The sequence below is a fragment of the Chanos chanos genome, chromosome 6 (genome assembly GCF_902362185.1).
Source record: "Chanos chanos chromosome 6, fChaCha1.1, whole genome shotgun sequence".
Classification (NCBI taxonomy): Eukaryota; Metazoa; Chordata; class Actinopteri; order Gonorynchiformes; family Chanidae; genus Chanos; species Chanos chanos.
In genome coordinates this window covers 35,737,925-35,765,756 of record NC_044500.1, presented here as the reverse complement: position 1 = coordinate 35,765,756, position 27,832 = coordinate 35,737,925, and the positions used below count along the sequence as shown (strand labels likewise).

Sequence of the window (27,832 nt, the reverse complement as noted above, 5' to 3'; positions counted from 1 at the left end):
GAGCCAGGGATCTTTCAGAAAGGAATGCTTTAAATAAATCAAATGTTTAAATAGGTGAGTCACCAAGCCAGTTCAGTCACTGTGCGATAGGACAAACCTCCACCTTGAGGAACTGTTAAAGAATTTATCCTAAACGACACCTTACAGTCACCAGTTAAGTTTGTCTCACACTGTTTACACAGGCAAATAATGTAAAACACCACTGTGTTCAGCAAGTGCAACAGAGAGAGTGGAATGAAACACAGAAAGGCAAGGATGTCTTTTCCTTGAGCATGGTTCATTTGCATAGCATAATCATTTCATCTAGTCCAGCACATAATAGCATTTGTTAGGCACATGGGTTTCATTCTGTGGGAGAATCAAGGAAAGAGTCAATGTTTTGAGAGTTGTCTGTTTATTTTTGTTTATTTCTAGATGTAAAAAAGACATGAGGCAAAAGGACAAAGCAGCTGAAAATACATTTTGCATTAAACATTTGCCACTGACAACAGTTTAAGAATTAATATGATCTTTTCAGACAGACACTCCTGACTCACTTGGCATATCAATGATATTATGGTGAATTACATCTATAACAGGGAACACTTCTTTCCTGAAGGCAGACAGGTAAAGGTTTCCTCTCTCTCCACCAATAAGTGCTTCAATCTTAATAACTCCATCAGCTAAAAAATGCTAGTCTAGTTTTACATGATTGTTAAAACTATTTCATTTCAGCAATTCCAGAACTAAAACTATACCATTTCAAACACACATAAGCATATTCAGCACATTTTAGTGTATACTTCTAAATGTGCTGATGCGTTTTTGAAACAAATGGTTTTATTTCTGATGATTATACAATGACACCATATTCAACGTATAGTAAAATAAAGTTTTGTTGTGATCTTCAAGTGTAAATATATGTTTAGGCATTTCATGTGGCACTGTGCAATAATACTAGATAATGGGTAAATTTGCAGTTTTCATATCAACAGCAAACTGACTTTATGTAGGACACATGATAATCCTCTACTGATGATTTACAGTGGAAAAGTTTGAGCATTGTGGTCTGACATATTTAAAGAATACAAATCTTTAAGCATTACTCATCTTTAAATGGACCTACGGACCTTCAGCAGTGAGCTAGAAAAAGTGAAAAACTGCAGGGCAGAGAGCTACTCCTTGAAACCCATGGATGAATTTGGTCAACTGAAGAACGTAATGCATTTGTCCAGCTTTCATGGTCATTTTAAAGTGTCTTTTCCTCCTTCCAGTCAGAGGCGCTATAATGTCCAGCATCTAGGCACGTAATAAGGTGCATATATTCTATAAACTTTGGTACGAAACTGACTTTTCTGGCACAGTGGTTACAGAGAACAATCATAATGTAATTAGCAGCCAGAAATGACTTAAGAGTCATGCAGCTAAGAATTATGGTGCATAGAAGGAAGAGCAGTGCAGAGGCATATGCACTATGATTTTAGGACATGTAACATAATGACACTGTAGACAACTTGTATGACTGCTGGAGCCAAAACTCATGATTTCTGTCCCATATTATGAGATGTTGGAATGTAATAATAAACTACAGAATTTTAGACCTAAACATGGAAAACAAGGCAGGATATATTGGTTATTATAATGTGAAATGTATATTAAAAAAACTGTGATAAAATATGAGATGTAAACATATAAAAAAAAACGTATTGTGTAATGTGAGATATGTAGTACACAGTTGTCAGGTTGGCCTAAAGATGAGCAATTGCTGCCCTCTAGTGGTGGCCCCCTCTATTTGACAGCTGGTGGGTTGACGGGACCAATCTTTCGCATCTTAAAGTACGACACCAGCTGGCCGGGTACTTCGGCCAGAACGGTCTGGGCAAGAGCTTCTTTAGGGGCCTGCAGAGAGAGGGAGAGAACCGTAGGACTCAAAACACATATCAGCTCAATAGTGATCCTAGCATGTTGTTATCAATATGGACATGATGTCTCCATAATGCATGTTGATACACCTCTGCATCGTGAACAGCTACAATCCAAGTATGTTCTCATGTAAGGGGGTAACAGTATTACATATGAACTTTCTTTTGCGATAACTCCAGACAAACTACATGTGCATATGAAAGAGGCAGATACATATGAGGAGATACATACATTAATGAACTGCCTGAAGGGCACAAACTGCACAATGTCTCTGACCACAGGCTCTCCGGTCAGAGACTTCAGGACTCCATTATCTCCATCGAGGAACTCCATGGCCTTAAAGTCTGCTTCTCCCACTCCCACAATGATGATGGACATGGGCAGTTTGGAGCTGTCCACAATGGCCTGCCGTGTCTGGTCCAGATCAGTGATCTCCCCATCAGTTATGATCAACAGCACAAAATATTGCTGAGAGACACAGGTGTAGAGAGGAACAAAGAGAATGGGGGGGGGGGGGGGGGGGGGGGGGGAGAGAAAAACCAATCAAAAAGTTTCTCTGCCACAATCATACTTTGTCTATTCTTTCATCATTAGTTGATAAACTAGGCCTCTGTCCCTCAAAAACTGCATCATAGTGCTCTATCTGCCAGCAGGTAATATTTATGATGAACAGCAGCTCATAACATTTCTGATCTCTTCCAATAAAAATGAATTTAAGACATTCGACAAACCTGACTTGACAAAAGACAGACTTGTGTAAGTGCTTACTGGTTATGCACTACACTCTAACTAGGCCTGGTGGGCATAGCAGTGAAAATGGCCATCACATTCTGGAGAAACTCTTTTTTTTTTTTTTAATTTACAACTGAGGACAAACAAAAAATTTGCTTGTAAATTCTACCCAATGATGCCTACACAAGGGAAGTAACATATCCTCTCTTTGAGATGATAAGGGGGGTGTTCAAGAAAGCAGGTTTAGTGAAAACTCAGAGTTAGTTAACTCAGAGTAAGTCGTAAACTTCCTCACGGAAGAGCCCTATGGCTTCATTTTCCTAGCAAAACAAAGCCATTGGGCTCTTCTATTGGGAGGCTTACGACTTGTTCTGCGTTAACTAACTCGGAGCTTTCACTAAACCTGCTTCCTGGAATAACCCCCTGAAGTGAAAGTGAAGGATATGAAACTGACGAGGCTGAGGACGCCATCATCAAACTTCCAGGAATCATTTCTGTTTTCAAAAGGTTTCAATGCTATTTATTATTGTGCTAAGGGTCTACATGTCACCATAAAAATACAGCAAATCAAACAAACAGGTGTCATCTATCTATGCAAAATGTAATTCTCTTGGTGCTCTATTTCACCATCTGTGGGAACACAAAGAGACTAAGTGCTTTTGGTTTCCTTTGTGTGACGCAATTTCTAAAATCTGTAAACAAACAGTCTAAGCCATCCCAATCTTGTGCTTACTTGGAACACTGCCCTCTTCCCTTAGCAATCATAAACACATTGTTCAAGCCTTGCTGATGCAGAAAAGGAAAGCTATGATGCTCATGTGGGCCAGGGAAGGCCCTCCTTCTTATGGAGAGTGGGTGGCCTTGATAAAGGACCTAATAACTTTCGGAGACACTTAGTTTACCCTTTCTTAAGGACAAACTAGGTTCATTCAACAATCTGTGGGAAGGATCTCACAAATGCCTTGGAATTAATGGGAACTTCAGTCAGTGGGTGACTGAATATGACGATCATCTGTTAAACCATGTGAGGAACACACATCCCCTTTTCCTTTCCTTTTCTGATTTATGTGTATGTGCATGGGTGTGTACATATACATTTTAATAAATCATGTGTGTATTATTAATGTCATCACGGTCATTTATTATTTATCTGTAAAAATATTCACTTTACATTTTAATGTGAGGTGATTTCTCCTGACAAATTACCCACTGATTTTACAGCGTGTTACAGTGGTAATGCGTGCCAAAAAGGCCGACCTGATCCTGACCTGAAGAGATATAGCTGAGATACATTTGCATGAAGAGATGTGCAGCATAATTATGTTGTCATGAAAATGCTCAGATCATAGGTCAGCGTTCCTATTCCTCACAGTGTCTGCCCGGAGGACTCACCGCTGCGTTGGGCTGCTGGGCAGCTCCAGCCGCGATGCGGGCGACATGGTTGATGATGGGGGAGAAATTAGTTGGCCCATAGAGACGGACCTGGGGCAGTGCCATGCGGTAGGCTTCCACAATTCCCTGCACCCCTTTAAAACACACAGCACTGCATCACCAATAACGTACAGGTCTTAATTATCTAGCTCCTCAGGAGTGCAACAAGTCTAATGAATGTACATGCAGCAAAATGTAAAACAGAGATAAGATCTGTGCAAAAAAGGAGAAGACGCCACTACAAAACTGGAAACGTAAAAACGACAGTTACAATAAAATCAAGGCAACACGCATGGGAATGCACAGATCAAAAGTCAATTATATACTGAAAAAAGGTCAATTCAAAAATTTAACTGTCAATTGAAAATTGTTAATGCTTCCTTTCAAAAAAGGAAAAACAAGTGCCCATCTAATTTCAACAAGTAATGTCTACCACAAATCCAAAAACAAAACTAAGTGAAAGTACAGTGAAAAACTCTTACCTTGACAATAGGGGCTGCTGGGATTGAAGTTCAGTGGAAATTCGTGTGACACCTACACATTCAGAATACTGTTTATAAGTATTTCAAATCTTTCCTCAAAATAATAAAAATAACAAGCAATCAGTTTATTGTCTAACCTTGAAATCCGGAGGTATCTGCGCACCAAATCCAAAAGCAGGAAAGAATTTATCCCTAAGAAGAAGATATTGTTAAATGCTTTTTAAACGATAGTTGTATCTAGTGAAAAAAAAAAACGATGGATCACGTAGAGCGCATGGTGTCATTCTGACATTGTGAGGAACAGGAAGTTCTCTTACGTGTCATAGTCTTGGACGACCAGACCCACAGACCAGATGGCAGAGAGATACTGGTTCAGGCCATCAGGGCTCAGGTAGTGCAGGGAGTCTGGGGAGCGAGGGTCCCCATTAGAGCCAGTGAAGTCTATCCCCACCTGAAATGGTCAAAAGCATTAGCACACGCGCAAGCACACAGACACATCCTCATACACACAGACATTATATATATTTATATATATGTGTACACACACACACACACACACACACACACACACACACACACACACGTAGAATAATTTCTGGGGCTAAAGAGATGCTCAGGCTGACATTACGTAACTGTTTCAATAGACTGCAAAGCTTACCGTAAAATTAATTTGACATCCTCCCATAACATAATCCAGGAACGTATATTCGGTTTCTATCTGAAATCCAATGTAGAGTTTGAAAAGAACTTAGACTTTATGTGCATAAATCATCCAAGGGCTCACATGCAGGAGAAACTATAGTAATTCATAAATAAATAAATATACACATAAATAAATAAATCCCAGGTTGTACTGGATATGTTAATTAGCACAGCAGCTGTACATATGGCAGCATTTCCAGAACAACGACACATGTTAACAGCAATAAGGCAGCATGGAGCAACACTGAAAAACATATGCAATTTTGCATACATTGTTCAAACCATATATAACATGTGATGACATAAACATACCTTGCATGATTTAATACGAATCACGCCGGAATTCTTGTAGTTCTTCTTCTTCTTTTGCTTCTCAGGGTGAACACAGTCAAATTCCACCTGATAATATAAACTAAAGATCAGCTTTTCAGCTTCTTGCATTAAGACTGACTGATTGCATATACTGCAAATTCAACAAACAATTCAGAGGTTAAATTAAGAGGTTGAATAAGTTAAGGAAAAAGGACACAACAGTAGTGGAAGGAAACATGGCCTCACCGGTGAAGCACGGTCTGCTTTCTGCAGTTCAGATACATTAGTTTGGAAAACACCAATTAGATCATGTGAGCCATCACTATCATAATCAGAACAATGGACCTGGTGGAAGAACAGGAACGGAAAAAGAGAAAAAGCAGTTTAGGAGAGGGAAAAAGAAACACAAACTGGTCCTCCTCACCGCATGGTCTTTAGCCTCCAAAAGCTTTGCGGTAGTGCAAGTAAGCTCTCCTATCATATCTGAACTGGTGTCCTCATCCTTATCGTAACAAGTGACCTAGCAGTGAGACACAGACACTCTTAAGCCCCAAAAACTACGGCAGTGGACAGTCCTGTCTGACTGCATTCATTCAAATGTAGCATAACAAAACACAACATGACGCAAGAATTCTAAAAAATACAATAATATAAAGTCTTAAAGCTTGCTTGACATTTGTTCAACTGTATTAAACTAATTGCTACTGGGGAAGAACACGTCATCATTTCTAACACAGTGACTGATATGTTTGGCACTGTAAATAGCATTAGGTGCTACTGAACCCTTAACTTTGGAAATGAGCTAGCAGGTCATCTCTACAGACATAAAGAATTACAGATCTGTTCACACCTTGATTGGCTTGTTCAAGTCACCGGTGCAAAACGTATGCAGAGACACGGCAAATTTTTTCCAGGATGGATTCAAATTATTCTTGATGACCTATAAAGTAAAACACAACATCTGAGACTCTCTTTGCAAATATCAAACATAAATGCCATGATGCACAAACTTCACACTCATACATTTTCAAAACAACAAGAGAGACAAACAAATAATTACTTCAGTCCTGTGGACCAGTTGCCATTTGCCATCTTCCCCTTGCTTGAAGAACTCCAGGAATGGATCAGATTTCCCAAAAACATCCTGGAAAAAGACGCACATAAAATTAAATAATGTTTAGTACCTGATGTGTCGGAAGTAGCTGTGCATAATTATAGAGAAGTATACATGTTGTTTTACATTCCATGACCTTCATTTTGGTAGTGAGATTGTGAAATATTACTGTACAGAAACTGGGCTTCAAACCACAAACCAGCATTTTGCCTATTCACTCAGGTAACATATGACATCCTAATGTTTACATATTCAGTTTCAGTTAAGAAATTTTAATACAAGGTGTAACCACGGCTTAAGCGATCGTCGCAAAGCTTATGTCAACAGATGTGCCTATTACCTTCTTATCAAGGCCTTTGGCCTCAACTTCCAACGCAATGACCCTGTTATCCTTTATCTCCTCAGCTGTAATCTGTAAAACATACATCAATTCACACCTAAAATTATGACGCAAGATTAAACTTCTTATAAAAACAAGACACAAGACCATATGTGGCATGTGTGCTGCAAGAGACAGAGGTCACAACAGTCAGTACTTCACTGAAGGCAGTGTGATGAAATGAGGACTTTGACCGGAAAAGGTAATGGTATGAACTAATGACAGTGCTTAGAACTGGCCTGTTCTTCAGTGACAGATAAACATTAAATCATTCAGCTGATCCCACATTATCACTAATACAAAAAACTATGCAATTTCATTAAACAAAGAAATGTTTGCAGTGAAAACCTGGATAATTTTACGTTTTAAAATCAGAAGTGAAAGTAATTATTAGGCACCCTCGTTCATGCTCAATATTACTTTTATTGCACAAGTAAGAGGAATAGACAATACAACGACAAAATCATCGAATATTTCTGAGCAGGGACACACCGTTATTGTGCCTTTGCCAGCTGGTTTGCCTTTCTTAAGCTCTAGAGGTCTGGTAATCTTCTTACTCGATACAATCTGTGACAAAAATAGAGGTAATGAGCTCATGTTCATTGTATCCAACACTGTTTAAAAAAAAAAAAAAAAAAAAAAAAAGAGAGAGAGACAGAGAGAAAGACAAAGGTGCCACTTCAGATGAATGGGCAATGTATCCACATATCAGTTACCACAAAGTCTGTATCAGAGATTATGGCAAAAGTCATCAACAGTCTGGGATCACAAAGGCTCTTGCACTGGGTGATATCACAGTGCAAACAGATGCTCCCATGACACACTTCATACCTGTCCAAGAGTGCACTCAAAGCCTCCCAGGAAGTCATCGTCACTCAGATCAAAAGACTTGTTATCAATGTCATAGATGCCCAGCTTCAGCTTCTGCACCTTCTCGAAGAAGTAGTCAATGCGTAGCTTTTTTGAGAACTCGGGGTCCTGAGAATTCTTCACTTTCTCAGTGCGATCAATCTATGGAAATACAACATGCAAACTTCACATGGGCACGTTATTGTATGAAAGATTTCAACTTACTCCTCATATGAATGCCTTGCATGCATACCTCAGTCCACTTGCCATCCCCTACACTCTGAAGCAGTACGCACAATGGATCTGACTTAGATCCAACATCTTTGTCGAGGAGGCTATTGCATGAGATGGAAAGCTCAACTTTCGACACACACTGAACTGCCATCTGGAGAATAAACAAAAACACGAAAGAGAGATAGGCCTATGCGTTACTGCAAAGTCATCAACTATAGTGTTCATTAAAAGCATACTAAATTATCTTCACTGGATATACACATGATCAAACAGTTCACGGTAGCGTTACAACTTGTTACGACGGGCGTTTCATTCAACGTGAACTGACGCGATCTCCCTCAACAAAATCCAGTTTTTAAGTTGGGTGTGATCGGTGTTTGGTTCCCCTTTCCAACACAGTTCAGAGCGCAGCTCCTTGCCTTATCGAACAGTCTGCATTAAAGAAAAAAGTTCACCAACTATGCCCTTTGCATGCGGTTAATAGGTCCGGTTAAAAGACTTTAACACAGTTAAATGTAAATTACCACAATGTACGTTTATCCAGAGATCCCACTCCTCGCTTTTAAGATACCGGATGAATTTAAAAAAAAAAAAGAGAGAGAGAGAAAGAGAGAGAAGCTAACGTAACTTAAACTACTAGTGTCGAGTGAGAGTCCGACAACTTATACACTATCAACTTTTCCTCGTTTAGGTCTACTTAAAGGATAATTATTATTCTCGTGAGAGGGTAAGGCAAAAGCGACACCAAATGCAATACAATCACATACCTTAAATGTCAAGAAGCAGGATGTCCGAAGCGTACCACAGACGGACTACCAAACCAACGACACTAGCACACAATTTGTGGGACACAGTTCCGCAATGAGCATGCAGCGCTATTGGTTGGAGTGCAACCACTAGTGCGTTCCCATTCGACAAACCACTGTCAATCACAAAGATATTGCCTTCAACGCACACACGCAGTGCAATGTAGCCTGTAGCACAAAAGCATACGGTAGACCGCACCTTGTTCGAAACAGTATAGCCACACCCAAGTTTGAACTAATAACAGTACGTTTATTTACCTCTTTCCACACAACCACTACACACGAATCTCTACAAGGTTAGCTAGCCTATAGGCAATATTAAGCCACGTTTACAGCTACTGCATCCCAGTGTCCGCTCCACTCTCACATTGTGTCTTCCCATACTGCTCTCCATTGTAATGCAATACTTAAAAACATGTCGTGGCTGTACAGACATTACAGCCGTTGCAAAAGTTGAAATGGCAATAACAACACTTAAATATTCGCTAGGACATTTAACCAAAGTCTTTTAATCCTTTACTCAGGCAGCCTGGTGGTGACTCTCTTGCAGCTGTAAGCTATGCATGCAGGATCATATTTTAGCCGACCGCAATCGAAACACCCAAAGAAACCATCTGCATTTAGTACATAACGTTCAGCATCGTGACTGCGGAAATTATAAGCTCTTGTCTGGCATGAAAACCTGATTGTAGCATCATTCCACAGGTTTACTATTTCTAAATCATTTTCAGTTCTTAACATCTCTGAGGTAATATTTAAGCATCGTGTTGCCAGGAAAGCAAAACAACAGCCCGTACAGTATAGCTTTAATTAAAGTTACACATTTCAGTTGCAGAGAAGCGCACGCAGGCGCGCGCACGCGTGCACACACACACACACACACAAAATCCTTGGCAGGGGAGTAGTGAAAAACTTCTTGCTAAAAATAATTCAGAAGTCACCCTAATTAGAACCAAACAATGGTCAGGTGATTCCGGAGGTCACTGTGCGTTACCCCGGCTGTTCACGATTACCTTCAGTGCTCTCACATAACCCACCATTGCACGTGTGCCAAATTCAGCCAGTCCCCTCTCCACATTAGGAAGCAGTACAAATGGTTCAAAGCAGCATTTTTAGTCGTGTGCTACAACTCTGAAATACACTAGCTTACTGACTGAAACACTCTATATAAATACCACATACAAGAATGACTCTTTAAAAAGCTGACGCCACACTGTATTTCATTTTCGACCTAAAACATTTACCATCTTGTCATCCAATACTTTGAACATTAACATATGTAGACAACGGTCAACATCAAACCGAACTGATAATGTATTTTTATGGTCATGACCCATGCCTTATTGGTAAAGAAATCAAACATGGTATACTGCAAAACAGGTTAAGGTAAACCATGGCTTAAACCACATTACTCACATGGACAACTTCAAATATTCTTGAAACATTCTTGAATTCAACGTGTATTCTGAACATTTTAACTGCATCATGTTCAGTTCTAACAGCGTTAGAATTACCTACCTTATCCAGCATCTTAAAGTTAGCAGGAATCAAACAGCTTTGGGTAGTCTCCAAGAGCAAAAAGCACTGAGTACCATATTTGATATATTCTGTGCATACTGCACGAACACCAGAAGAGCATGGAAATCAAATATCAACTTCAAGGACTAGCAAAGAAGCCAGGTGGGACACATACACAGACACAAAAAATCTTTAAAGCAGCAATGCCATATACATATATACACTGATTGACAATCAAAAAATGTTCTGTCTCCATCACAACCAAGCTCCATTAAACCAACTCCATTAAACCAACATATACAATAACACATAAGCATATTATGCTGTGGATAACAAACAAGATTGTGGGACTTACATTTCACAGTCACAAGCATTGTGATGAAAGATCAACAGAAAGATTGATAACCAAATTATGGGTGATTTCCTCAGCATTTCTAAATGATCTTGAACATGTGCCTGTGAGATAAAAAAAAAATGCAGCAGTTTTACCAAGACAAAGTAGGCCTGCAAGTCCTTAGCTAACCATTCACTCACACCCCACCACTCATATAGACCACCAGAGGATCACAGAATCCAGGTTTGGTATAAATGACAGCCTTGGTTCTCTATGTAAGGGTCAGAAAAGCACTGATTCACTAAGAACTGTTGTACTTTACCACAATAAAAAAAAAAAGAACTGTTAGGATAGTTGTTTTGTTTTGTTTGACATTGTCGATTAAAATATATGACCCCTCCTCCTGCTGAAAAACAAACTCTTCTAAAAACTACTCAGTAAATAATGTATTGAGGGTCAAGCTCCACCTAAATGTAACTCCTGCAATATTTATGGTACATGGCATGGAACCGCAAAACCCCACAAATAAAACATAACAAAGGAGGAACTAAAAACACTTTATTGTTCTTTTGAAAACTTAAAGGAAAGCAATGGAAGCATGAATGCACAGCAGAGACGTACAATACCTTGCAGATTTCGCATTTCAGGAATGTCATTTTATTGACAAACATGAGCCGAACATTATATACAACAGCAAATAAAGAGCTGGAAAGTCAAAGTGAACTATCATTACAATTTTTGTAGTTCGACAACACTACAAAACTGATATCCCAAAAAAGAACAAAGCTACATCTTTGCAAAACAGCACACTTTCTGAGAGACAAATTGGAGAGAGAGAGAGAAGCCAAATGTTAAAAAAAAAAAAAAAAAGTAATAATAATAATGTCACATTGCCGTATCCAACGAGTCATTTACAGTGAATAGTTTATCCATTGATTTGACATTTTGTGTGTTTCTAACGGGTTTTCATCAATCATCCCAAAAAGGCGACAAATATTGACAGACATTGACATTTGTACTTATTGAAACTGGAAAAGAAAACCTGGAGCAGGTAAACAAACTTATTAACGCGGGTACACTTTTTAAACGCAGATATTGGAAATGTGAACACACCATGCATGGCAGCACTTGGTGTACATTCCTTTAGCACAGGCATAGTTATAGCAATATGAAGCACAACTCGAAAGAAATATAAAATCCTGTATCTACAGCAAAAATACAAAACAGCAACCATGAGGGCATTAGAGAATGTTATAACATGCTTGCCAGTAACACTTATGCCCCAGCACAGCAATCACACACAACTGGACAAGAACTATTACCTTTTTTTTTTTTAATTTAGGCGATTTTTTTTATCTCCTTGTGAGGACCATCACACCACTGCCATGAACATGATTGGATTCAAGTCAAAAGCAATCAGGTGCTCTCCAGCATCACTGAATCCACACAAACCTCTAAGCTAACTATACTATTTGTTTGAACTTATGTAGCAACATCCTCGTCTAGGGGGAAAAAAAAGAAAATGAAATGTACTTTGGTGAATGAACTATCCTTCATGGACTTACCCCCCCTCCCACAACCCCAAAAATAAAGAGAGAGGGGAGAAAAGCGCAATATATTCTTTTTTTTTTTTTTTAAGTCAGCCCTACTGCGTGTGACTAAAAATACACAAATAATTGTTTCGTTCTGTCCAAAAGTCTATTATTATCAAAACAAGAGGCTTGATACTCATCCCAACGTGATTTTAACTTTGCGTGAGCCAATTGGTCGATCATTTAGGTCCATGATGGCAGACATTGCCTCATCATGAGACTCAAATGCAACCATTGCCTCCCCTGTGGGCATGCCCTTCTCACTAAACTGCAGACATACAGAGCCAGGTAATACCTGGTATCCATAGAAGAAATCAAGTATTTCATCAACCGTTACTGTAAATGGCATATTTTGGATTTTGACAATGGTGGGACGTGGGTTACCAGGACCTCCACTAGCAGGACCCCTCAGATTGTCAGCATTAGGCCCAAAAGATGATTGCGAGCCACCTGTGCGGCCTTGCCCACCCCCACGACTGTGACCACCTCCCTTCCTTGATGATCCATTGTCAAAAGGTGGCATACCCCTTAAACTTTCTGGTGTTCCCACAAAGCCAGGTGGTCCTGCAGCCCCTCCGGGTCCTGGGCGGAAACCAGGAGGCTCCAGCACCGGACCGGGTAAGTGCCCTCCAACCATAGGTGGAGGGACACCCAGCGAGACATCTCCTAGTGCCGGGCCAATTGGTGGTAGGGGAGGCGGACCTGCAAGTCCATTACCAGGGGCAGTAAATGGCGTTACAAATGGAGGGCCATTATTAAGGTTTCCAACAGCATTTCTGAGAAAGTTGAACTCTTCTCCTGTAATTGCAGGGAAGGCATGTGATGCTTGGGCTTGTGCTTGGGCGTGAGCATGTGCCTGTGAATTGCCTTGAGACTTCTGTCCTCTCTTTGCTTGTGGGGGTGGATTTCTTTCAACCTCCTTCATTTGCTCGAAAGTGACCAAATGGACAAAAGCATCCCTTCCATTTAATTTCTGCCTATGCAATCTCTCTGCTTTCAGTGCGTCCTCTTCTGACTTAAACTGCACGACAGCTTGACCGAGGCCATTACCATTGCCATCAACCAACACTTTAAGGCTGTCCTCAAACAACTGAATGCCATCCAAAAACAGACGTACATCTTTCTTTGACACGTTATATGGAATATTTGTGATGTGAGCACAATTTCTGACACTTTTTCCTCCCTCTCCTGAACTATTTTTCTGGTCACCTTGGGAACCTTGCATCCTTTTGCGAATGACATCAATCTTTTCGAACATAGCTTTCTTTGTGATGGGATGGACTTGTATGAAACGACTACCCATATATTGCATGTGGCATCCAAGTGCAACCTTGTAGTCCATTTCATTTCTGAACTCCACAAACCCTTCCCCTGTCGCTCTGCCATTGGGTCCATATGCAATATAAATGCTATCTTCGACAATATCCAGGTTTTTGAAAAACTCAAATATCTGCTTATTTTCTGCTTCATAAGGCAGTCCTTTCAAATAGACACAGAACTCTTGTTTGTGAGGGGATCGAGACCTTGCACGCTCCCGGCCAGATGGAGATGCTGAACTGGAACTTCCACGCCGATGTCGGTTTTGCTCTGGGTCACTGCCAGTTTTGGATACATTCTGCCCTCCATTTGCACTCTCTCTCCACTGTCTCTCTGTGGCTGGAGATATCTCAACATACCTCTGGCCAATCATTCCAGTGTTTCTTTTGAGTGCTTCAAAAGTGTCTTGCGGTGCAAAAAATTTCACCAAGGCCCTGCCACTACTCCTGCCAAGGTTGTCTCTAATTAATCTAACCGAATCTATGCCCAATCCATGGAAAAATTCTCTGATTTCCATCTCAGCTGCTGAAAAAGGTAGGCCCTGAAGACTGATAAACAACTCATCTGGGTTTGTCACTGCTGGTTTCAAGTGAGCTTGGATATTTAAGGGACCAAGCGGGTTCAAAGGATTAAGAAACATATGGTTGGGGCTTCCAAGTGACAAGGGTGGCCCTGAAGCAGCCAGTCCACCAGTCACCGGTCCGACTGGAGGAGGAACCCCTGGATTAAAGGGAGGCAGAGCGGAGAGGTGGGGCATGTGTGTCATGGGAGGGACAGGGGGCACAGAGGTTAATGGGTTAACTGCTGGCACTGGGGGTAAAGTGGACACCGGTGGTGGAACTGGCATGGGTGGCATGGGTGGTAAGGTTGGCATGGTGGGCAAGGCAGGTATGGGAGGAGGTACAGAGTTCAACGAGGACATGGCAGTCGTCATGGTGGAGCCCATGCTAAGACTTGGGCTGCTAAAGTTATTGCTGAAATTGGGGGGCATGTTTGCCATGCTAGTAGTAGCAAAAGTCTGGGCGTTTTTGTTGCTTACAGGCTCGTGTGCAGCAGAGGATGTGGTAGCAGTGGTTTGGGTGGTATTACTAAAACCTTGTGCAGTGGTTGGCAAATTACCCCTTCCACTTCCTCCAGAGCTGACAGGTGGCCCTGACCTATTACCGTTTCCTGCAGTTCCCTCAACACTGCCAGTTTCAAAACGCCTACGACTAAGCTCTATCATATTTTGCATTTCTGTTTTGCTGCTTAGTAACAGTGACACTTTAGAACCCTTGATTGTCCCCCCTGTTCGCATCATTCCAAGCCTTGCGTCTTCATCTGTGGCGAAAACGATAAAAGCCTCACCATGTTCACCCCCTACAATATGTACACCACCATCCGGGATGGTCAATCCAGAGAAGAAATGGCGTATATCCATGGTCCCCGCCACAATTGGGAGACCCTGCAAGCGGATGACCACAGCCATGCTGAGGCGCAACAACACACACCTGCAGGTGAAAGAAGGTAACGGCTGTCAGACTAGGGTAAGGAAAATGTTAATACAGGGAGGGGAAAAAATAAAAAATAATAATAAAAAAATAAAAAAACGCAGAAGGAAACAAACCACAGCAGCACCATCAAGGAGCAACGATTCTGAACTTATGTTTCTTTTGAGTGAACAAATGACTTAAACCACAAAAAAGGTCTTTTCACTTATTTGACACAGCTTAGTAAGTCTCACAAAGATGTGCTTCAGCCAAAGAAATATAATCTGTCCTCTCATTACAAACAGTAAAGATCATTTTGTATTGAAAAGGGACCCCCAGTGAGAGACCACACAGAATGTCCATATAAAGTTAATCATGCAAAGCTATGAAGACATATTTGCAATACCCCGATGACAGATCATAACTTGAGCAACTTGTTTTGTTTGTGTTTTCTTCCTAAATATTTAATGCATTTAATACTAAATGCATTTTCCCTCTCCTAGTAAAAAGAAGTGAGGAAATATTTGGTGGTCATTTCTCCCAAACGGGCTATAATTTACTATATATATATATGAACAGAAAAATTAAACTACCAGTAGGCTATGCCTTTAAGATACTGCAAAATATATGGGGTTAGCAAAACTACATACTGACCTTCAGCTTATTTACTTAAAAGGCTGTTTATTTCAAGTCATTACACTAGGACACTGAACAACTGCAATTTCTATCAGTCTTGTCGGGACAAACTCAATGGCAACAAACAGCAGAGGCTATATCTATCCATCTTAAAATACAGATTTCTTCTTTTAATAATAGCAAAATGAGATCTCAGACCAGATGCACCTCTTAACATAGATGACAAGTGACCAGTTTAATGCTTGCAGCTGTTCCATGTCCTCAGCAGAAACAAATCCTTTCCTACTGTGACAGTGTTACCCTTAAACCATAAAGAGCACCCAATACTGGGTTGCATACCAAATATATGACCAAGTTTTCTCCATATCTTTTCACATTGCTGCCACCTAATAGCTGCAACTGAGTGGATCTTTATCAATATAAATCCTATTGCTGACTGATTAGGTACAGGATGGCAAAACTTTCACAATAAAAAAAGCTATCAAAAATCAACAGGCAGAACAATTACTACTGTGTCAGAACAGTGATTTCACATTTAACATAGGTGTGCAAGGGTGTACATGTCGCTCAAAAGACAAACAATTTTAGAAATTTGCCAAACAATTTTAAGACCTTTTGGAAAACGTGAGGTTCAAAGCCACAATATATGAGCGGACTGTCGTTTTAACAAAGTGGTTTGAGCCTGAACATTTACAGGGTCACCAGGAGGCTTTACAAATGCTTACCTGATATTAGTAGTGCTTCGTTATAAGTTGTACAGGATACCCAAGCCAATCCTGACGGCAAGCATTTAAAATCAACTCGACTGTAACAAAAGAATAAATGGAAGCAAAGATATGAATGCAAACAGCGGGCAAGGAAACGCATACCCAGAGAAAACCACTCATAACCAGCCAAGTTTTTAGCTTCAGAAATTCACATTCAGCGGGACAAAAAAAAAAAAAAAAACCATTCGCTTTAAGCACATCAGATATTCAGTCAGCAGCTTCACAAAAGCCATAAACTTTCAAGACCAAACAAACAAACAAACAAAAAAAAAAAAAGCATGCATGATGCATCTCATCGTTTGTTTGTCATCTTAAACGCACACATCTTAAACGAATAAAGGTCTCTTTACTCATAATACACAGCAGCAAAATACCCACACACAAGCTTTAGACTAAATATCGTTTCTCCATCTACTAATCACATTTTTCACTTCCCAAGATATTTACATTCAAACTGAAGCATACTGAGACACTTTTTTTTCTGACTGGACATACATTTTCACCAATTTTGTGAAATCAGAGATCTGAGTATCTTTACCATTTAGAGGTTTGGCACATGCAGTGAGGGCAAACAACTGTTGTTTGTTCACAAAGGAAATAAAATCTTTAAATAGAAAATTAGATTATGAGCAGCAGCAGCAGCCGAAATGACGACTTGGCCTATCAAAGCATTTGAAAAAAGCCTCATTAATTGGTTGCAAAGAATTGTAGTTTAACCTGACATGAAAAGCCAAGAAACATCAACCTTGATCAAATTACACCATGAATTAGAAGAGGAGTTCATTAATACACTGCTATTTTAAGCTGAATGGTCCAACCCATCAATCAGGCCGTCTCTACTACAGATGACACCATATCAACTATGAACATTGGCATGCTCTCCACTCCCATAAGAATAGTGAAAACTGCAACCATGGGGACACAGCTTAATTTTGAAAAAAGGGTATGCACAGATTGAAGGCAGGTAGGCGGCCTGCAGCTTGTCAGCGAAATGGTACAGTTACACAAACCACTGAAGCAAAGCACAGAAAATCATACAGCATAATTGCAAAATTCAGGAAACATTTTCATGAAAAGGTTGTAAAATCTAATTTCACAATAATCACTGGGAACTTGCTACACCATGACAGCAAACTGTTTCCTCCAAAAAAGCATCATTTTTCACAAACCAAAATGTTCATATAGGACTAGGACTAACTTCAAAACAGCAAAGAGAATACACAGCTATAAATTCATTATTACACATGAAAAGACAGAGAGCACGGCTCATGACAAAGAAAAGACCTAGAGCATTTCACCAGAACTAAGGAAAATCCACGCCAAAAGTACATCACTTTCTGTTGGCTAGGTCACCTTCCGTCCACAATTCCCAACAACAGCGTGAGCAAATACAAAAACATGGTGGGGTCATAAGCCACCAATAGGGTAACATCAAATACACGCAAGCATCATAAACAAAGTTGCTTCCTCAGACACTATACTTTACCAGTCCGTAACCCGCCGACCCAAGATGCATTATTTTCAAATTCAGTTTATGCAGACGTATCAGGTTAATAAATCAGGCAGCAGCATTACAGTCTATAGGGTACCACAATAGGTCCATGGTTAAGAAGCATCACGCACCAAAGAACTACCTGAAGGACGGGTGAAACCACTAACTACAAAGGGGTTAACCGACTAGCAATATCAGAGTGGTGATAATTAAAAGAAAACAGCAACAATAGCCAAACCGACGGAAATCAGAGCTACTTTTTGGCAAATCAAGCATTGAGAGATGTGAATCGCCATTCAAATTGGGTGAAGCGAGAGTTGACAAAATGGCGCACAGTACAAAGGGAGAATCTATTTATCGAAATTAGCTAGCTATCCATCCCCTTTGGTTGCACTAATGCCCAAAATAACATTCAGAAACTTCAAATAAAATACCTGCAAACCCAAGAAAAACGACCAACATAAAGTATGCTTACACGCACTACTTAACTACGCGAGATAGCAATAACTGTTTGCAGAAACGTATAAAGCACGAAGTGCAGGCCAAATGCCTAGTTGCTAAAATAGCTAGCATCAGCCTGTAAACTGTCAGACAGTCTCAAAATCCTTACAAAGTGATCACATTTGGTTTTGATAAATGTTCCATTTCATGCGACACTGTTGTGAACTGTTGCACTTTGCATATTCTTACCGAAAATATCTGTCTAAACAGATCTTTTACATAAACGAGTAGGCTCGCAAGACCTCCTCTACCCCGTGCGTTCGGTCTATGGTTAGCATTAGTAACCAGCTCTATCGGCGATTACATAGCTACTGCTCATGCGCTCTTGATTTCCATATGGACTTGATTTTCCACTCCAACACAATAGATGGCACTATACACCTTTATAGCGCTCACATTTTGCAATTTCTTAGCAAAAGTAGACAAGTAACATTTTAGTAGCGTATAGAAACTAGCTAGGGACATTACATTGATCAGAGGTATCGGAACTACCTGTGCCAATTCCCTCTTGAAATCTTGCTGTGGTGATCACCTAACGTCACCTGTCACGTAAGGGGTACTTAGTCAAGATGAACAATATTGCCCGCTGAAATGCATAGTTTAGTTACGGCTGTGCATAATTTCAAGTGCCACACACAAACCGAGTTAGTTCAATTGTACGCTACGCTGATTGTGGTCTTTGTAGACGTGCACGTTCTAAATAGCTAATAACTCCATGTTATGTGATATTTAAACGAATGAAAAGTGAGAAAAACAAACAAACACTCGATTCATGTCAGTATAAGTGTCTGTTGACTCGACATTGAAAAGTTGACCTTCTCAACTAATATGAGCTGTTTAACTGTGCCACGTATGTGACTTCAAATAATTATGGTTGTGGAGATATTTAAAGTAGACGTCATGTGTAGCAGGATGCTGAAAACTACACTGTACCATACCTCCAGGCCCCTGAAATATCTTGTGTCTATATTCTTCAATTTGGCAGATTCCTATCATGGCAAGCACCAGCTCCTCAGCTTCTGTGACAGTAGATGGAAAGCTGTCTGAGGAGTTTGCAGTTCCTTCTCACGTTGAAGAGATGAGATGCTTAATGGCAGAGTTTGCAGAGAAAAATGCAGCAGCAGGCCGAAAAGTTGTCTTGATTACGTCAGGAGGAACCAAGGTTCCCCTCGAATCACGAACTGTCCGTTTTCTGGATAACTTCAGTAGTGGGCGACGAGGAGCTTCCTCAGCAGAGTATTTCCTTGATTCTGACTATGCTGTGATTTTTCTACACAGGCACCGGTCTCTATACCCTTATACCCGTCTCTACTCAGGAGTTAATTTTCTAGACAGCCTTAAGTGTGAGACTGAAGAGGAGGGCTCTTGTCAGGTGCTGGTGGATCAGAAGGCTCTCCCAAACATTGTGACTGTCCTGAGGAAATACCAGGCGGTAAAAGCAGCAGGGTTATTACTGCCTATAGAGTTTAACACTTTGTCTGAGTACCTCCACCTTCTCAAAGCTGCTGCTCAAGCACTTAATTCAACAGGTAAACAAATCCTGTCCTCAGGTAGCACCAATCTGCTCATACTACAAGTACTGTTGTATTTTTGATGTGCTTGTTCTCACCCCACCATTAGGGTCGAAGGCCATGTTTTATTTGGCAGCTGCAGTGTCTGATTTTTACATCCCAGCATCTGAAATGCCTGAGCATAAAATTCAGTCTTCAAATGGACCCCTTCAGGTGAGTTCAACTGTAAGGTATCCCCTTTAAGAAGCGGTAGAATTGTGTGATGCATTTGTAAGGACAGTCATACGTGGTCAACTAAGCTATTTTTCTGTCAAACAGATCAGCATGAAGATGGTTCCCAAAATGCTTTCCCCACTAGTGAAGGACTGGGCTCCAAAGGCATTTGTAATTTCTTTCAAGCTGGAAACCGACCCATCCATCCTTCTTGAGCGAGCTCGACAAGCCTTGGCCACCTACAAACACCAGGCGGTGGTGGCAAATGTTCTGGACACTCGACGTGGCTATGTGGTTGTAGTGACTAAAGACAGCCAGCATGAGCTGGTCCTATCAGAGGATGAAGTAAAGAAGGAGGTGGAGATTGAAGAGAAGATAGTGAGTAATTTGTCAGCAGCACATAGTCATTTCATGGCTCAACAGGGTTAGAGAAGCTAATACCAGCAAAGTAATCGCTTCAGCCATCTCAGGAGATGTAAACTCTTGGCTAGAATCAGCTTGTTTATGTTAACATTGCTTTGTAGTTTTCTACTCTCGTTCAATCTCCATGCATGTCTGTAAATATCCAGTCTTTTGTTTCATGCATCTCAGCTTCGTGACTACAATGAAGGTACTGGGGAAGATTGATTAAGGGATATGTATACATGTGGCCAAGAATGTTAACATGGGATCTCTTGAAAAATTTAATTCATTCATAAAACTTTCCGTTGTGAGACAATAATAATCATGCATTTTTTTATTCTGTGACTCTAATGTTGGTGGAGGTGATGGCATAGAGAGATTTTTGCATAAAAATATGTACTTGCACACAAATGAACAAGGAATTGTCACCAGTAAATGTGGTTTATGTGGTTCTTTTAATATTGTCACCATTTTATATTCAATACTGAGAACTCTGAAACCATATTTTTCATGACACTGTAACTAAACATGGATATAGAAAACATGGATTTTGCAGACTTACATATTTTTCAAAAGTCATAACTTGCAAGGGGTCAAGGGTGTAAACCAACAGAAAAACAAAAGTGAAAGTTCCAGGGTGGAGAAAACTGTGGACTTGCTTTATCGACATCTAAAATAGCGAATCTGTAGGGGCCACCATCATTTGTTCCACCACTGAAGTTACTTAAGTTTGATACTCTTCTTAACTCCAGCACGGATACCAGACAGTTCACCACTGTATCTTGTTTCCTCACGTCGGACTTCCTGAACCTGAAACGAAATTGCAACTTTGTTTAAAACAATCAGTAAAAACATTGTAAATTCCCATATTGCAAAGGAAATGACTATTCTAGGTAGTAATGTAAATCCTACTCATTTATATATATATATATATATACATAAACATTTGTGCAAGTCTCAAGCACTGTAAGCAATGGTCATAGATCACAAACCTGGCCCTTCCGGCGAATCTTGGCACGTCTGTACTTCTCTCTGTGTTTGACTCTGGGATTCCGGTCAATTTTCTTCCTCTTTGGTGTGAGTCCTTTATTCTTGGCCATCTTTTCAATAACAAGGACAAATGTGAAATGAAAAATGTTAATGTGACGAGTAAAAATCAGGCCATGATCAAAACATTAGGGAATCTTTAAGGGGTCCATGAACAGTTTAATTCAAACAAAACTTCACCCAGTTTAATTTCCTAAATGATAAATCGAAGGGTATGTAAACCATGGAAAACGTTGGTTACAGTATTCGAATGCAAATAAAATGCACATGCTTGCATCTTTGGGGGAAATTAAGCAATTCATCCTAATTCTGATCATACTTCAGTGAGAAGAAATTAAATATTAAAATACACTGTACCTGGTAGGTGATGCCTCTCTTAGTCTCTCCATCTAGTTCTTCTTCCTCCTCTTCCATCAACCTAAGAATGGAGTCATCGCAGTCAGACTTCCACCAGATCTTTACCCAATCACTCCTACCTGTATTGTTGATTAAAATAACGGTACTTACTCCTCCTCGGTCTGCAGTTCCTTCCTATTCCTCTTCAGTTTAAGCCTCTCTTCAACGCCTTTGTAGAAGAGCAGAGCTGCCTCCTCGTCCAAGTCAGACTCTGACTCCTCCGACTCAGCCATTTCAGATTCCTGATAACATAATCATCAGCCATGTACATGGACCAGAAGCTCACCTCAACCAGAAGCTTAAAATGTACGCTTACCTGGGTCTTGCTGATCTTCTTGCTGCTTTCTGGCTTTTTGCTCATCTTCTCCTGCTCGTCTCCTGAAAGCAGCTGACGCAGTTGCGGAGCAAGTCTGGTATCTACGACACTCAGCTCATTTATTAGCTACGAGGGAATATTAGGAGGGAAATAGGGAACAGAAAAATAAGCAAAAAAGCAGGGGTGTAAATTAAGCATGTGCCATATTTTAGCATGCACAGTAATTTCAGAAAAACTACAGAATATGTCAGCACTTACGTTTCTGTAGGCCACAAGTCTCTCAATTACTGGGTGGCTGTGCGCTGGGATTCGCTTAGCTTTCAAAACCAAATAAAAACTTATATTTGTGCAATAGCTAGAAAAAGGGGGAAACATAATCATCAGTTCACTGTTAGTCCACCTATGCAATCTATCGAAAGCAGTTTATGAAACAGTAAATGCACTTACTTCAGATATAGCTGCTGTTTGTTTATGAGGTAGTTGGCAACCTACGTGAAGAACAATAAAGTGCAATTTCTTAATCATAAGCAATCACAACAACTTTCAACCATAAAGCAAGGACTAAATTATTAATGTACAAAAAAATAATTTAAATCAAACAGAGATTTCAAAAATAATATATTGTTGAAAATTAATGCTCACCTTTCCTGGCAGTATTCTCCCATTGCTAACCATCTCCACAAGAGGCTGTATCTCATCTCTCAATTCAGTGAGCTGTACACATCAGAACCACAATAAATATTTGTCAGAAAACTGTTTCCTTCCATACCTTTCGATGATCTATTGCACTGCATCTGCACAGGCGAAATGATAACCTGTACCCTAATTCATTCTACTTTATTAAAGTGGAACAAGACAGTGTAAAACAATCTGGATTCTAAGTAATTCTGGTCCTGTTAAACCTGTTATTTCTGCAACATCATTTTAAATATTGGGATCAAATGCAACTGTCTGCTGCAGTGTCAACAGAGACACAGGTACCATGGTAACAGCATCAATATGTTTTGCCTCTCATTAGCATGCCTTTTGTGAGGAGTAGAAAAAGAACATTATAGAGGGAAAACCATAATAAAATTGTTCAGTAATTCATACATGAACAGATATTTTTTTTTCTAAAGGCTTACGTTATATTAAGTAGACCATCATGTAAACATGAGTAATAATTGAACAAACATTGAAGAGCTGTTTTTTCACTGACTTGTCCTTTGGAACAATGCCATACCTTTGCCTTAAAGTCCTGAATGAGCTCCAGTAACTCTGGAGACTCCTTCTTCAAAAGTTTGAGTTTCTCCTTCTGGGACATTTTGTTCAGGTCTTTAACAATCCTCTCCTCCTTCTCTACAGTCTTCTTGGACTCCTCCTCCTCCACAGCAAATTCCTGATGGGAACAAATGGTATTATCTGTACTATGACTAAACAATGAAAAGGGAATTAGTCTTTGAGCAAACAGCTCCAGCTACACAATTCCTCTTAAACAGCTGACACCATGGTATTTTGTGAATGATATGTACCTGAAGCAGACTTAAGTCATAGTCCTCCTCACTTAGGTTCGCTGCTAAGCGCTTCTGGATGTTTTTGGCTTCTTCCTCTTCTTCTTTGTCTTCTGCCTCTGCCTCCTCTAAGGATTTACCTTCTGAGAATACAAAGTATCAGTAGTTAAAAGACTGATGTACACTGCCTGGCCAAAAAGTCGCACACTAATATTTCGCTGGACCACCTTTAGCTTTGATTAAGGCACGCATTCGCCGTGGCATTGTTTCGACAACCTTATGCAACGTCGCAACATTTATTTCTGTCCAGAGTTGCATTAATTTTTGGCTGAGATCTTATTGATGACAGGAGAGTCTAACCACTCCATAAAGTCTTCTCCAGGACATCCCAAAGACTTTCAATGGGGTTAAGGTCAGGACCCTGTGGTGGCCAATTCATGTGTGAAAATGACTCCTCATGCTCCCTGAACGACTCTTTCACAATTTGAGCTCGATGAATCTTGGTATTTTCATTCTGGAATATGCCCATGCCATTCAGGGAAGAAAAAATCCACTGATGGGATAACCTGGTCAATCCGTACATTCAGATACTCAGCTGACTTCATTTTATTGCCACATAATGTTGCTGATCCTAGACCTAACCAATTGAAGCAACCCTAGATCATAACACTGCCTGGCCAGACAGTGCACCTATATCTGTCTTTAACATAATATTCTACATCTGTAATAGTCAATTTAGAGCAAAGGCACTTACTTGCAGCAACATAATCTGAGTCATAGAACATCCTCTTCTTGTGTCCCCAAGCCATGTCATCTGGGAGATCTAACAGAAAATAAATGTGAGAGAGAAACTTAAATGTGAGTACAGAATATTGGGCATATCTTGTGCACAATTAAACTGAAAGATTGCTGATGACGGCCAACCTTAAAATACTATGTTATTCAAAAACACACTTCAGAGTGGGAGTACTGTTATAGCATGTTTCAGTTACGAAGACTGATGATGAATCTGGTAGTAGACCAGTACTCTAAGTCAAGATATTTTATAAACCCGGGCCCACAGATTAATGTAAATACTATTAGCTAAAAATCTCTTAGATAATTTGGCATCTCTCACCAAGCACATGAGTGAAATTCTGCAATTATCATGTAAGATCTATGAGACATGGATGACAATAAAGAGCCCAAACTACCATCATCCCTTTTCCCTTCCAGGTCACTGTCCATGTCTCTGTTCTCTCCTTCGACTTCATCCTCTTCCTCCTCTTCCTCATCATCATCGTCGTCTTCCTCTGAGTCATTAACAGTCAGAGGCATAACTTCTTCCTAATACAGAAGAACGTATGTTGCAGATACTCGAATCAATACACAGATAAATAAGTGATAAATACACACACTGTGTAAAGAGATGAGCACATGTCTTCAAGAATGTATTCAAACTTTCTGCAGTAAGTTGTGTTTGCTACCTCTTCAGCATACTCCTCAGCATCACTGTCCTCTTGGACACCACGAGCCAAGAGATTCTAAAGACAAAGAGAAATCAACTTTAGGAGTCAAATTAAGTCTAAATAGGAGTGAATCACTTCTTTCTGATGTAACTTACCGAGATTTTTTTGTTGTGGAATTCATCTATTTTATCCTCCACATACTTTGAGGACTTCTGATGAAAGAAAACAGCAACAATAGAAATCAATTTCACAACAATCAGCACGTACTGCAATTTATGTCAGTGGTCAACATGCTCGAAGGAAAATCATGAGTTTCATTTACTGTTTGCAAAATTCATACTGCACAATATAACTAGATAAAATTCAGCACTGCTGAAGAAATAACACCAAGACACTGCCACTAAACATCAGGTATCAAGACAATTTTTAAATGTTAAAGGAAGCAAAAGAGTTTTGAAAATGTGTAGTGGCTGCTTCTAAGCATCAATGCTGGTTTATGTCAGACCTCAAGAATTAGACCTACCTTATCTGGAACTTGCTCATCCTTGTAAGCAGCAGGGTCATCACTATCATATTCCTCTACCTTCTTGACCTTCGGCTTACGCACTACCCTGAGAGGTGAAACAACAGCATTTAATAGCTGAAGTGGGTAATATACACTATAATGTACAAAAAGCAAGCTCCTGAAGCAAACACTGGCTATTCAAGGCTTGAATCAACAAAATTTTAGTTGGATTGACAAAGTTTACGCTGTGCTGTACAATGACCAAATCTCATTAAACTTTAGGAAAAGCATTAGTACCTTTAAAAACACACTCTTCACAGCCAAAGACAATATCCAACACATAAAGGATATGGTATGATTTGCTTAGGTGTTTACATAACACAGTCATGTAGCAAATTGAACAATCTTATCTCTCTTGAATGAATGATTGGCAGAGACTATTTCCATCAAGTGTGTAGAGTCAAGAGAAGAAAATCTACAGAATTACTCGGAACTGTTACACAAGGACTTCGGATCTGTTTTTTCATTGAAGACTGAAAAAACACCATGACTTGTAGAGCCTGAGCTGCGAAGAGTTGCGTCAAAAACAAGCAAACGGCCACAATCCACAGTGTGCCGCTAATATTATATGACAGTAAAACAGAAACAATCTGCTGAAATTTTTCACTTTAGAATACTGGAAATCAAGACTTAAAAGCCGTCACCTCTCTCACAGACAGAGCTACAAGTTGTACTGGTACAGTTGTACAAGCTATTTGTTTTGCCCACATAGTCAGACCAAAAGACTGGAAATGTATGTCATACACATTAATAATGTAGTCTCTATCTTTCGCTTAATTGTCACACTTAGTCTCAACTGACTGACATCAATTAATTATCTACACCCTTTAAACTTACCTCCGTGCTCGCACCATGCTCTCCTCGAACCCTAAAAACTATTTGTGGAAGGAGGATGCTACTAGTTTTCCCAATGAATATGGATATGAACTCGCGGTAGCTATCAGAGGAAGAGATAAATAATATCAGCAAATAACAATTAAACAAAAATACATACAAACCGAAAAGAAACTATGAACGATTATTGTGGTTAACACCGTGAATGCTAGCACATTTTTACTACCACGCTTATTCAGAGTTCTCCGAGAACCAATCCACCATTTCCGGTTTCTGGGGTTACATTTGTTCCAAAATAAAAGCTCAAGGTGTGACGTTGGACCTGGGGACTAATAATAATAATAATAATAATATAATAATAATAATAATATAATAATAATAATAATAATAATACAAGTTTATTTAGAGGGTAGGTAAACCATTCCAGAGGAAGGGAGAGCAGTAGGAAAAGGATTGGTAGCCAGCAGACTTCTTTCTAACTCTTGGAACGACTAATAGTCCAGAACTTTGAGAGCAGGTATGAGGTAAGGTATGAGGTGATTTATAGGTTGTAATTAAGACGGATAGGTAGGCCAAGCCCATGTAGAATAAGAGGATCTTAAAATCAGCCCTTGCATGAATTGGGAGCCGATGCAGGGAAGCCAGGACAGGTGTAATATGGTCAAACTTTCTTGTTCTGGTCAAGATTCTGGCAGCAGCATTCTGGACTGGCTGAAGGCTTTTGGTAGGCGGTCCAGAGTAAAGAGCATTACAGTAATCGAAGCGAGACGAGACAAATGCATGATGGAAACAATGGTTTCTGCATCAGCCATACTTAGAAAGGGCCTAATTTTAATGATATTACAGAGGTGATAAAAGGCAGTTTTAGTTGGGTTTTTGATATGAGCGACTAGCAAGAGGCTACAGTCAAAAATCACACCAAGGTTTTTAGTTGTAGAGTTTTGAGAGATGATGCAGTTGTCAAAATTTAGGGTAAACTCACTAAAAAGATATTTATTCATAGGGGGACCAATGACCATCATTTCAGTCTTGCCTGCATTA

At 39.9% G+C, this 27,832-nt stretch overlaps 4 protein-coding genes across 8 annotated transcripts; 1 reads left to right on the top strand and 3 right to left on the bottom strand.

Moving 5' to 3' along the window:
* Nucleotides 1-402: 402 nt before the first annotated feature.
* cpne1 (copine I) lies at nt 403-18,819 on the bottom strand. Of its 4 annotated transcripts, none has more exons than XM_030776229.1 (16): nt 18,759-18,819; nt 8,157-8,288; nt 7,886-8,065; nt 7,547-7,621; nt 7,016-7,087; nt 6,622-6,705; nt 6,412-6,501; nt 5,808-5,906; nt 5,562-5,648; nt 5,206-5,265; nt 4,865-4,998; nt 4,685-4,739; nt 4,548-4,599; nt 4,027-4,160; nt 2,134-2,370; nt 403-1,878 (listed from the first exon to the last, which is right to left on the bottom strand). In XM_030776229.1, exons 2-16 carry the CDS (start codon nt 8,286-8,288, stop codon nt 1,768-1,770), a joined length of 1,602 nt encoding a protein of 533 aa, XP_030632089.1. In that variant the 5' UTR covers nt 18,759-18,819; the 3' UTR covers nt 403-1,767. The 4 variants fall into 4 exon arrangements, with proteins under 4 accessions (XP_030632089.1, XP_030632091.1, XP_030632088.1 ...); XM_030776231.1 differs by lacking the exons at nt 5,808-5,906; nt 18,759-18,819 and adding exons at nt 5,986-6,081; nt 16,535-16,606; XM_030776228.1 differs by lacking the exon at nt 18,759-18,819 and adding an exon at nt 16,535-16,606.
* rbm12 (RNA binding motif protein 12) lies at nt 12,407-16,595 on the bottom strand. The gene is made up of 2 exons (XM_030776227.1): nt 16,535-16,595; nt 12,407-15,194 (listed from the first exon to the last, which is right to left on the bottom strand). The coding sequence occupies exon 2, from the start codon at nt 15,170-15,172 to the stop codon at nt 12,524-12,526; it is 2,649 nt and encodes an 882-aa protein (XP_030632087.1). The 5' UTR covers nt 15,173-15,194; nt 16,535-16,595; the 3' UTR covers nt 12,407-12,523.
* Nucleotides 18,820-19,024: 205 nt separating the features above from the next.
* Nucleotides 19,025-21,048, top strand: ppcs (phosphopantothenoylcysteine synthetase). Of its 2 annotated transcripts, XM_030777521.1 has the most exons (4): nt 19,025-19,118; nt 19,555-20,098; nt 20,190-20,293; nt 20,399-21,048. In XM_030777521.1, the coding sequence occupies exons 2-4, from the start codon at nt 19,564-19,566 to the stop codon at nt 20,720-20,722; spliced, it is 963 nt and encodes a 320-aa protein (XP_030633381.1). In that variant the 5' UTR covers nt 19,025-19,118; nt 19,555-19,563; the 3' UTR covers nt 20,723-21,048. The 2 variants fall into 2 exon arrangements, with proteins under 2 accessions (XP_030633381.1, XP_030633383.1); XM_030777523.1 differs by lacking the exon at nt 19,025-19,118 and having other exon boundaries at nt 19,971-20,001.
* Nucleotides 21,049-21,196: 148 nt separating this feature from the next.
* Nucleotides 21,197-26,933, bottom strand: utp3 (UTP3 small subunit processome component). Its single transcript, XM_030777384.1, has 16 exons — nt 26,795-26,933; nt 25,916-26,003; nt 25,548-25,604; nt 25,411-25,467; nt 25,138-25,270; nt 24,699-24,767; nt 23,966-24,087; nt 23,677-23,832; nt 23,097-23,168; nt 22,902-22,942; nt 22,713-22,809; nt 22,455-22,580; nt 22,250-22,380; nt 22,100-22,160; nt 21,688-21,795; nt 21,197-21,505 (listed from the first exon to the last, which is right to left on the bottom strand). The coding sequence occupies exons 1-16, from the start codon at nt 26,809-26,811 to the stop codon at nt 21,416-21,418; spliced, it is 1,425 nt and encodes a 474-aa protein (XP_030633244.1). The 5' UTR covers nt 26,812-26,933; the 3' UTR covers nt 21,197-21,415.
* Between the last annotated feature and the right edge of the window lie 899 nt (nt 26,934-27,832).